Here is a 12,030-nt window from a genome sequence, read left to right on the forward strand (position 1 = left end):
CAAGAGAGGCAGATAGGGCTCCAAGGTTGGCTTTAGAGCCCAGAGCTGTGTACAGGTAGACTTATAAAGCTGCCTTGTCATCTCTGGGATCTGTGGTCATTCCAGGCCAGCAGTCAGCTTGCTGGACCAGTAGCTAGCTTGCTTTGTTTGTTTGTTTGTAAGATTTTATTTGAGAAAGGGAGAGTGAGAGAGCACAAGTGGGGTGAAAGGCAGAGGGAGTAATAGACTCACCACTGAGCAAGGAGCCCAACGCAGGGCTGATCCTGAGACTCCCAAGATCATGATGTGAGCCAAATGCAGACACTTAACCAGCTGAGCCACCCAGGTGCCCCAAGGACAGTAGCTTTAGCAGAAAGAAGACCCTTTTTTTCCAAATGAGATAATGTGTGAAACCTAGTTGTGAGATTAAACATTTTTTATAAGTATAAATGTATTTTTTAGTTGAGATTTATAAGAAATAGCTAGAAAGGCAATTGGGACAGTTGACAGAATGGGAAGGAAAAAACTGGAAATAACATGAATGACAGATGCAGTCTGCTATCCACTTCAGCGTCCAGCTTATTTCTGAATGTGTTTTGTTGCAAGTAATGATAGGTCTCTTTTAGCCTTTTTAGCCTTTACCTTGTCATCTGGGGAGTCTTCAGTCAGACACATGGCACAGGCAGCTTCATCCCAAGGAAGATGTGCATGGAAAGCAGCTGGGGCAGCACGGTTTAATGTAGCAGTAGAGCATTCCCATGTACTGTCTTCTCTTATAACTTTATAAAATACAGGCTTAAGTTGAAATCCCAATCAGACATTTGTTGGGCCCTGAAAACACCTCTCTAAAGCTCTGTGGGTCTGCAGAACAATTTGAAAACCACTTCCGAAACAGAATTCCTGCCTTCCCTTTGATGAGTTGAGCAGCCCCTAACTGGTGCCTGTCCTCTGACAATAACTAGGATTTCTTTCACCCTGCAGTTTAAAGTCCTAAAAAGATGCTCAGGCCTGGGCTTCCTTCCCCTGTGATGGCCCCATAGAGAGGCCAGGGAATGAACAACTCAGGGAGACATTATTGCTGCTGGGCATTGGGGGAGATGGCATGGTGAGTGAGGTCTTGGTGACAGCAGTTCCACCCCCATGTAAATTGGGGTGGAGATAGATTTTCAAAATTTTTTTAAAGATTTTATTTATTTATTTGAGAATGAGAGAGAGCACAGGAGTGGGGTGCAGGGCGGTGAGGGTGGAGGGAGAAGCAGACTCTCTACTGAGCCCGGAGCCTGATGTGGGACTCTGTCCTGGGACTCCAGGATCATGACCCGAGCTGAAGGCAGGCACTTAACCGTGTGAGCCACCCAGGTGCCCCTAGTTTTGTGGGGTTTTTTTTTTTTTTTTTTTACACTTTTTTGTGCGATTTCACTTTCACCATTCTGAGTTGTGTTCATTTCTTTCCTGTTGGAGTTAGTGACCAATATAGGGAGGAAAAAAAAGCTGCTTTTGTGCTCAGAAGCTGCTTCATTTAATACACATTCTCAGGGGTGCCTGGGTGACTCAGTCGGTTGGGCCGCTGCCTTCGGGTCATGATCCTGGAATCCTGGGATCGAGTACTGTATGTGGCTCTTTGCTCGGCGGGGAACCTGCTGCTTTCTCCGCCTCTGCCTGCCTGCCACTCTTCCTGCTTGTGTTTTCTCTCTCTCTCTGACAAATAAATAAATAAAACCTTTTTTTTTTTTTTTTTTTTTTTTAAATACACACTCTCACCAGCTGTGAACAACACTAGGCTTATTGGTAGCACCTTGTGTCTTTGGCACTGCTTGATTTTGGTTTGAGCACTGAAAAAAATAAATCCTTAAAAAAATCTGTAGGTTCCTTTGGATAGAACAGTGGGTATGGCTTAAAGTAAGCCTTTCAATAAATAAGTAAGATAAAGTAAACTTTTTTTTTTAGTTTGCAGAGAAAATGCTGACTTTGTCTTCTTTCTCCATCCTTACAGGTTGGTGACATTGTGAAAGTCACAAGGATGAATATAAATGGCCAGTGGGAAGGCGAAGTGAACGGGCGCAAAGGGCTCTTCCCCTTTACACATGTCAAAATCATTGACCCTCAAAACCCTGATGAAAACGAGTGATTGCTGTTGCCTGTTTTCTGCTGCTTCCTTGTTCTGCCTGTCATAGTCTCCTTTGAAGTGGGAAAGCATTCTCTCTCATAGGCAAGTTACACTGCATTGCCGATGTCCAGCTTTCTGCAGAGTGGCGGTCTCTCATACACATTTGGAATGCACACAGTGGCTGCCTCGGCATTTGTATCATAGTTGTATTGTCAAAGAGTAGCAGATTTTAGAGTTCTTTTGGATCATAAACTGGAAATACTGGTGGAAGCACACAAGTGGAGAGAAGTTGACAAGGAAGGGGTCTGTCTTCTCATCACTGCCCTGTTTGTTCTTGTGACTGATTCTGTCCCGTTCACCAAATGGAGCTTGAGGCCGTGGTGAGGTATTGCCGTCGCTGTTCCACAAAGCAGTGGCTCAGGCACCACTTTGTTTTTCCTTTGAAGAACAGAGCAAATGAACCTTAAAGAAGAGGGAATTCTGTCCTAAACTCCCCAAATCTGGCTCCTTTTTTTTCCTTTTTGGTTTGGTTTTGGAAGACTTAATTAGACTTGTGTGTTCTGAACAGGTTTTTAAGTAGCAGGTTGGATTTTTGTGATATTGTAAGGAATGACACGTGCCTCTGAGCTTCCAAACTGAAGCTGCTGTAACTAAAGGAATATGAAAACAAACAACAAAAACACCAGCCCTTGGTTGCCAGTTGTACCTGTTTTGCCATATAGCAAACAACACACAGAAAAATCAGTCATAGTGTGCCAAGCTTGTGTGCGTGGCCTCTTGGATTACGTTGTCCTCAAAAGCATCAGAGTGGGGGGTGATTTGGGGAAAGCTTTGCTTACCTTGTTGGCCGTGACGACAGGAGCAATGGGGGGAAGCACATGGCCAGTTTTCTGTACAGCTTTTTAGTGAATACACCCCTTTAAGGTATAGGAATTAAGTTTCTTTAAAAAGGTTGTTCATAGAATCATTGAATTCATTAATGAAACTTTAAAAATTCTTCTCACTGAGGCCCACTCCTCACTGCCGCAGCCCACGCTCACAAGGCTGCCAGAGAAAGATGGTGCTGCTAATACTGGTTCCCCGGTCTCTGTATCCGTGATGCTCCGAGGTAGAGAAAATGCAGACTCTGGAAATTGACTCATGCATTTGATGTCTAAAATTTTAGTGACTACGAGAACCATTAACCATTTAGCAATTTGATGTTAACATTTCCTTGTTAGCTAAAAGAGGGCTGTTCATACAAGCCAGCTTGGTACAAAGGTGTGGCTGATCCCTTGTCTGGTGCATATAGCAGTTTAGGATTTTGGAACCTTCATGCAATTCAGTCTGCTCTCCCTTCTAGAAATTGTTGAAGACAGGCCTCAGCTCAGAATGAATACAGCAGACCTAGAAATGTAGCAGCCATCTAATGAGTGATTGCATCGTTTGCTGAGCGTCTGCTCTAACCATGGCCCTGTCTCCCAGAGGTCTTGGGTTTTGAGTTAGAGTGATGTATATTTTTGTGGTGACAGAACCAGCAGAGCAACCATTTTTTTCAATCTCTCTTTAAATCAGTATTCCATTAGGCAGGTAACTACCGTATTAAAGAATCTTGAAAGTGTTTCTGTGACAAAGTTAATAATCAGTTGAGAAAAATATTGTGGCTGCCTGTCTGTGGTTTTCCTGGGAAAAATGCAGTCTGCTCTCCCTAATCAGTGAGCACTGTGGCCACCTCTTGCTCTGAAGGTGCTGCCTCTCCATTGTAGTTGCCTCTTATTCTGAGTTCAGGCCCAGCCCAGCTCCCACAGCGAGTGGCACATGCATGGTGGCATCCCTGCTGTCCACCTGGACACAGCGCTCACCTTGCAGCTGGTGACCCGGTACTGAGGGAGCCGGCCAGCAGAAGGTGGAGTTTGTGCCTTGCTCAAAGAGGACACAAACCTTAAGACTTTTTAAAACCAAGTTTAACTGAGGGGCTTGGCACGTTTTGGTGACAGTAGTTGGTTTGGAGTACAAGAAATGTATGGGCATTTTGGGAAGGACGATTTCCCTTCATCCATGTCTGTGGACCCATAGCAAGACCCACCTCACGTGGACCACTTCAGAATCCGAGCACCTGCAAACCTACTTTGGCTTCATAATAGCCTGCTTGTCACTCAGCCCGTGTGCATGTCTCCAGGGCTGCCCAGGAGATTGGGAGCCCAAAATAAGGTGAGCCTTGAGTTCTGAACTCTTGGGATATGTGCCAAAAGTAGTACCTTTTTGACTTAGGACCTTACTAGTTTTTTTTATCAGGCAGGGAGATTCTCTTCATCACACTAAATATACAAGAAAAAAAAAATCCTCGCCTCAGCTTCGTGCCTGGGTTCCCCAGTGATTGGGGAAGACTTCCTGTTTCAGAAAGTGATGCGAATCTTTCAGAGGAGCTGCCTTTGCTCCTTGGTTGGTCTCCTTTAAGGATTGTTCATTATTGCTAATTGTTCTGGTCTACTGTGTGTCACTTAAGAAAATACTTGGATGTTAAATTAACTCACTTGGGAACTGAACAAATTATGAACTCTAGGGCATTGGTGGTTTAACTCAAAACTTATTTATCCTGAGAAGGACCTCCCAACACAGGAGTCATCCTTGTCATTTCTTTGTGGTGTGGTACCACCTGATGGCACGGTGGAAGAGGAGCACGTGTCCACAAGCTGCCATTTGACAACTTTGGTCACCCGGACAAGACACCTTCTGTGCTCACTGTTGGAAAACGGAAAGAGGGGAAAGACAGCTGCTCCCTCCTTGGAGCTCAAGGATCCCTGGCTCCGTGCTGACTTTCTTTTACAGCTGTTTACAGACAAGACAGGCCAAGGCAGACGGCCACTGCTCTTATAATGTTTGCTCAGAGGAATATTACCATTTTATTTTTGAAAAGGGATGATGTGTTTTTGTGCCAGGTGTTTATAATTTAATCCTTTAATATTATGTTCATTAACCTCTTAAAATGAGTGACTTTTTGATTGTTTTAACACAGTACCTAAGACTAATGCTTTCTGTGGACACCACTGAGCTCTGCCTCAAACTCCACCCTCTGGGACCAGAGACCTCTGTCCCTGGTTAACTGCTATCAGTGTGGAAACTGAGCTGGTTGTATATTCTAAAGGAGTAGAAGGACAGTTCCCTGAGACAGGGTCGTTGTCTCTGCAGGAGGAACAGTGGCCTTGCTTCTAGACGGTCTTCACTGTGTGTTTTAAAATGACAACAACAACACAAAACTTTTGACCTGTAACTTAAAGATCATAAACTTCAGGCAATAATATTTTCTGTGTAAGCTTTTAAAATTATTTTTGGGGATCATAGCTTGTTTTATTTTGTGCTATAAAATTAACAGTATTAAATGACTTATATTCTTAGAACATCGAGTGTCTTTTCTTAACAGATTAGTGCCTTTTTATTTTTGTATTCATTTTACGTTACTGGTCCCGGCATCAGAACCCTTGTTTCCTTGGCCTGTTTGTACATTGTCTCAATAAAACTTGCATCAGCCGGTGGTGGCAGCGGCGGCTTTGGTGTTTCGGTGTCTCCTCAGTGCTGCCTGCAGGCTCCTCAGTCCACATCAGCCTCCCAAACAGTTAAATACCTGGTGAATGCCTGTGAAACACACAAACAGCTGGTAATTCCTCTGGGGATGCTGCGTCTTGCATTGGTACACTGGCCCTTCCCCACAGTTGGGGCCCCCCTGCAGAAGAGTGTGCAGGTGCAGTGGGTGCTGTGGGGTCCTGGTGCTCAGTCTTGGCCTTTGGAAGACAGAATGGTAGTTTCCACGCTTTACACCACCAAGGAAAACCTGGGTGTTTTCCCTTCATGCACCTGTCTCTGAAGGCCTCTGTTAAATACTTGTTCAGCACAAGCTACCCCAGGTAAATGGTTTTGAGTGAAAGTCCTGGAAAACAAGCAGCCTCATCACAAGTTAGGGGCATGATACCTGCTTAACTTTTTACATTATTTTCTGTTCCTGTCTGTATATTGCCTTCCCCCTGAACTCCAGGGACTTGCAGGTAGACAGCTGGGGGGCGGGGGGGCAACACATTTTTCCTGACATCTGCCTCAGCCAGAGCCCCATTCCCATGCATATTTCTGTGTGTGTATTGAGAGGTCCACATTTCCTTGTAGTGAAACCTCTGACAAGGAGTTTCAGGAAGTGACACCAATCCATATGTATATAGAACTATGCTGCTAAAATGTACTCTCTGGCTCCTACTTTCAAGATTCTGCAGAATTTCAAAAGAAAAGTTTGTCTTGAAATACCAAAACTTAAGCCATTCTAGAAGAAAGTGTGCCCTAGAAGCAGCCACTTTTGAAGAATACTTTGAAAAGGTGCATTTTGATCAGCAGTACCAGCTGGGTACCTCCGTTGCAGGGAAACCCTTGGAAATGGGGCCAGGTGTGGGGGCTAACCCTCCACATTTTTGCTAGTCTAGCCTGCATGCAGGCCGACAGAGGCCACTGCCCAGATCTTGAAACCTCAGGAAACAGCAAAAACTAGGACATCACTGGGCTCTGCACACAGTCTCCTCCCTGGCTCCTGTTGGGAGGCCCTTCTTTTGTCTAGTCATGGACCCTCACCCCCAGCTCCCTGTCAAGACCTGACCCTGGGATACCTGGGTGGCTCAGTCATTAGGTGTCTGTCTTTGGCTCAGGTCATGATCCCAGCGTCCTGGGATTGAGCCCCAAGTGGGGCTCCCCACGAGTGGGGAGCCCGGGGCTCTCCTGCTTCTCTCTCCCCCACTCCTGCTTGTGTTCCACTGTCACTGTCTCTATCTGTAACAAATAAAGTCTTAAAAAAAGACCTGACCCTGCTCTTGCAGTCTACATACACCCCTGGTTTCCCGGGTCTTGGCAACCTGAGCTGATACACAGAGGGGATCCCTATCCTGCAGACGTGGTGAGGATGGCTCCCAACAATGGGAGCCACTGTGGAGCCCCGGGCACGTTCAGGTTCGGGAAGCCTTCCTGACTGCCTGAGAGAAGGGAAATAAGCGTAATACGGGGCAAGGGAGCAGCTCTGGGGCGGCTGGAGCGGGCCTGCCTTTGTCTTTGCCTGTGATCCCTTGCTGATCTGAGACCAGCCCTTCCTCGATCCTTCATCAACACCGCTGGCCCTCCACCCGCGCTGCAGAGTGGAGACCTCGGGGATCCCATCCTAGATTCTAATTTCATGGGTCTGGAGGCCAGGGTTTCTTCTTCTTCTTCTTCTTTTTAAAATTCTCCAGGAGTTCTGTTACGCAGTCAAGTTTGAGAACTGCTTGTGCCAGTGAACCCCTCACTCCTGGGCTTCCGGCTCTCAGAAGTTCCAGGCCAAGTTGCTGTGGTCTATCTTGACTGCCTGTAATAGGAACGAGGCTTGAGTCCGCCGGGGCGCGGACCCGAGTGGGCAGGAGTACTGCGGGTCTGTGAGCACTCACCTTCCCTCCTTTATAGGGATGACCCGGGGGGGTGGAGGGCCCCGAGCACCGTCCAGCAGTGCGCAGGCGCGGCCGCCACAAGCCTGGAACTAGAAGGCGTCCTCGATGCCAGGCCCGGCTGCCCCCCAGCCCGGACACCTAGACCCCAGTCCACCGCCTCGCTGGCCGGTTCTGGGACCACTACCGCCGCGTCCTCCAGACCCCTTACACCCGGTCTCACTGCTCCCCACGCCGGGCTGCTGCCGTTGGTCCCCGGGGCAGGCGGACCATCACACGGGTTAGGGATGGAGAGAGGGAGGACCCCGCGCGGGGTGAAGTTGGAGGACCTAGAGCTCTGGATTCCCCGGAGGCTCCCTCTCGCTCAGGTCCCAGAAACGGTTTGCCCCTTCCCAGACGTTGTCCAGAACGCATGGCTCCCCGGTGAGCCGGGTGAGCCCTCCCTCTGCGGGGCCCCGACGGCTGCCGAGCTAGCTGGCTGCGAGGTTCGGGCGCCGGTCGGGGGCTTCCTGGCGAGACCGAGGCTCGCGTGGGGTGGCGGGCTGGAGGTGGGTAGACGGGCGTGAGGCTCGATGGCCGCCAGCGCTGCCCGTTTCCGGACGGCTCCCAGTGCTCCTGGCCTCTGGGCCCTAACAGGTAACTTGTGTCCTGGCGGCCCGGGAGCGGAGGAGTGGGACCGCAGCGTCTCAGCACCCTGGTTGCGGAAGTGGGGGCGGGCACTCGCGGAGGAGGGCGGGCTGGGGGCGTGGCCAAGGTGGTGCGCGGGCGGGACAGCCAGCACCACCAGCCGGAGAGAGCCCCGCGGAACCTGCCGCGTAGGCTAAGGGTGTGAGGAAGTGGCTCCGGGAAGGGGCAAGGGGGACGGCTCTCTGAGTGGCGCCAGGAGCTACCCAGCAGCCAAGGCCTGGAAGGAGGGAGAGAAGGAGTGCTGTGTCCAGTAACTGCGTTGAGGACAGGCACCAAGAGGAGGGGAGACCTGGGCAGGGGTACACCTGATCCAGTGAGCAGAGGAAAGGGACGCAAGTCCCAGTGCCAGCCCTTCGGGAATGGTGGTTTGCAGCCCACCTGAGCTCCCCACAACAGCTCCAAGAGTTTGGGGAATTCCCCTATGGCATCAGGGTTGGAGGAAGAACATCCGTAAGACGCAGCATTCAAAAGACAGGTATCTGATGAAATGTATCCTTCCACTGTCCATTCCACTTTCCAGCATCTCTCTGTTTCCAGTTTATTATATATTATATACATTTCCACAGTTATTCTGTAACGTACAAGCATACTGAAATACCCCTGTACATATCCTTTCTAAATGTTTTCTCTACACCAAGGTAGCATGGATCACTTACTGTTGTGCACCTCGCTTTATTTCCCCAATCTGTTTTCAAGATTTTCGTGAATGCGTGTGTGGAGGTTTTATTCTTTTTCACCAATCTATAGTACTCCATGATATGGCTGAACCACCCACTCATTCAACAGTCCACTAGTGATGGACATGTAGGTCCTTTCCAAGGTGGTCAGATGCATTAAAATGAGCTGCTCCAAGTGGAATCGTCAGATCAAAGGCTCTGGGCATTTGCAATTTTGAAAAGTGTTGCCAAATTGCCCTCTGTAGGGAGTGCCTTAATTTACACTTTTGCCAGCAACAGATAAGAAAATATTTATAACATTTGTACAAATGCTCTGAAGACACCCTTTGTGACTGAACAATGTTCCTTCATGTGGCTGAGGGAGCTTAAACTAGCACATTTGTCTTGAGGGTGTGGAAGTTGTTGCCAATCTTCTGATGAGAGAAAACCCTCTGGTCTAAGGGCCCACCTTCCAGCCCTCCGCTGACTCTGGCCCAGTCCTTACCCCAGGTGTCTCCTGACTTCCTGGTCCATCTGCCTCATTCCAGTCCAATAACAGTCCTAGTTGCTGGTATGGTGACAAAAGACCCTGTGATGAAAATCTCTCACCCAACTCCTCTTTGGGCCCATAACATACCTCTGTGCTATGCTCCTCCCCAGAACTCAGCACTCACATCAGACTGGACTGGCCCATTCTGAATTCCGTGGAGTTTGCCATCTCACCTCCTTGCCTTTGCTTGGACATTCCTTCTGCCTGGATGCCCTTGTTCTCTCTGGTGAACTCCTAAGGACCTGTCTGTCCTCAGTCCTTGCCACCTCCTAGGAAAACCCTTCTGAACCTCCCTCCCTCCATTTACACTGGAAGTAGAACTGGTTACCCCACAACCTGGGAACAGGTCAGTGTAGCAAGATAGGGGCTGAAGAAGTCAGTAGGCAACTGGAGCTGACTGTAGAGACAGAGAACCCAGAAGGTGCTGGGAACATAGGGTTCAGACACGGTTTGTGTAGACCGAATCGGGCTGGGGGAGGCTGGGCTGCAGTAGCCAGAGCAAGTCAGGAATGAGGCTAGGGTGCAAGGTTTGGCCCAGGTTCCTCAACCTAAGGATCCTCCAACTTCTGCTTCCATGTGATTGAATCACTGTGCAGCTGTGGGCACAGCTGTCCTCAGCTTTGGTGTTGGCTGTGCTGTATCCGCGCCCCCCCTCCAGTATTTCCTGGGAATCAGTTAAACTCGGGTCTCAGGATCTGAAAATCTATTTAAATCTGGCAGGGAAGAGGGCTCTACTGTCTCAGCAGCTGCCCTCAGAATCCCAAAGCTCCCAGAGGCCCAGCTGGCCCTCAGACTGGCCTCGAGGGGGCGCCAGTGTCAATCCCAATGTTAAGCATTGAGGAGCCTGTGTCACTTTCATCATCACACACACCCTGGAATCCAGGCCCTAGGCTGAGGGGGAATGGGGAACAAGGGAAACTGACAGAAGGGGGCAGAGGAAAGGAGAACAGAGACAAGCTTGGGCAGGGATCTCTCCCTCTCTCTTACACACACATACACACACCAACCTCCTCAAACCTTGGCAACCCCCTTCCTTGCCTTTGGGGTGTCTGTTGGGTCTAGGGGTCTCTCAGCCACCCCAGGTCACCTCACTACATCTCAACCTAGGGCTCGATTTCCCTCTTCACTATCAGCCCTGTGGGTATTCTCCAGATCAGATGTTTTTGCCTTGTCAGAATCATCCTTGGGGCAAGATCAGGACCTCAGACTGTCCAAGGCTCAGAGGCCTCCTGAATCTCCCTAAGTCCTCTTGTTCATATGCACCACCCCCAAATTTGAGGGCCTCTATGAGGCAGCACTCCTTTTTTTTCCCTTTTATTTTTAAAATCTTCTTTTAGGGGCGCCTGGGTGGCTCAGTGGGTTAAAGCCTCTGCCTTTGTCTCAGGTCATGATCCCAGGGTCCTGGGATCTAGCCCCGCATCAGGCTCTCTGCTCAGCCTGCCTCTCTGTCTACTTGTGATCTCTGTCTGTCAAATAAATAAATAAAATCTTAAAAAAAATAAATTAAATAAAATAAAATCTTCTTTTAACTTTCAAGAAAAATTACTTGAGAGAGAGAGTGAGCACAAGCAGGGGGAACAGCAGGCAGAGGGAGAAGCAGGCTCCCTGCTGAACAAGGAGTCCCATGCATGACTCAATCCCAGGACCCTGGGATCATGACCTGAGCTGAAGGCAGCCACTTAACCAGCTGAGCCACCCAGGCGTCCCCAAGGCAGCACTCCTCACCTACCTTAGGTATTAGCATTTGCTCCCTGATGATCTTGCAGTTTCTGCCCCACTACAGGGCAGCTGGAGTCTCGAGCCCAATCTCTCATGCCAAGTGTGCCACAGTGGGCTTGCCCCATGTCAGGGCAGCACTTGCCCCATGTCAGGGCATATCCCCAGCTTGTTGGCTTTTGCACAGCCCCCACATTGACCTGTTCCCCAATCTCATCTCTGGCACCCCACACTTAGCAGCCCCCTACCCCATATCCTGAGCGTCCTCTATTTCCTATGGTTCTGCATGGTGACCTGGCAACCTCCTCGGGACGGCACTGTAGTCACCCCCACTTTTCTGGGGAACCTGGGCACAGGGGTTCACTGATGCAGATGGGTCCCTGAGCAGGACTCAAACTCTGCCCTGGAGACTATGGGGCCTTGGCCAGGCCTGGCAGGCCTCTCCCCTCCCACTGCTAGCTACCCTTCCACTGGTAAGCCCAGCATAGCCTAGCCAGCCTGCCAGGATTCAAGTCTCTGTTTTGCCACTCACCAGCTGGTAGCCTTGGGGGGAGTTCCGAACCTCTCGAAACCTCAGTTTTCCCAACTGTCAAATGGAGACGATGCACAGAGAAACTTCCTTCTTAAGCAGTTGTGAAGAAAAGAAATCAATGTGTGTGAAGCCAGAGCCATGGCACTATCTGCCTGGCTAAGGGGGCTGGAGCTGCAAGGTCAGCAAGTGTGTGGAATGGGGCCTGGTTTTGGAGGCCAAGGGCACCAGGCCCCATACACCATCTGTCCACTGATGGGGCCTCTCCTGTGGCAGTGACCACAGTCACACTGTGGAAACCACACACATGGCCACAGAGGGATGGTCTGAGCAGAACCACTCGTCCCCTTCAAAGTCTGGGCCCCACACCCACCTGCAGAGGA

At 49.6% G+C, this 12,030-nt stretch overlaps 1 protein-coding gene across 1 annotated transcript in view; it reads left to right on the forward strand.

The window, feature by feature from the left end:
- Positions 1-5,604, forward strand: part of CRKL (CRK like proto-oncogene, adaptor protein) — a 42,318-nt gene extending 36,714 nt beyond the window's left edge. The window contains exon 3 of the mRNA XM_059409015.1: positions 1,973-5,604. Within this exon, the coding sequence (XP_059264998.1) occupies positions 1,973-2,107 (135 nt within the window). The 3' untranslated portion in view covers positions 2,108-5,604. The remainder of the gene's footprint in view (positions 1-1,972) is intronic.
- Positions 5,605-12,030: the final 6,426 nt, after the last annotated feature.

Source organism: Mustela nigripes, chromosome 8 (assembly GCF_022355385.1).
Source record: "Mustela nigripes isolate SB6536 chromosome 8, MUSNIG.SB6536, whole genome shotgun sequence".
Taxonomy (NCBI): Eukaryota; Metazoa; Chordata; class Mammalia; order Carnivora; family Mustelidae; genus Mustela; species Mustela nigripes.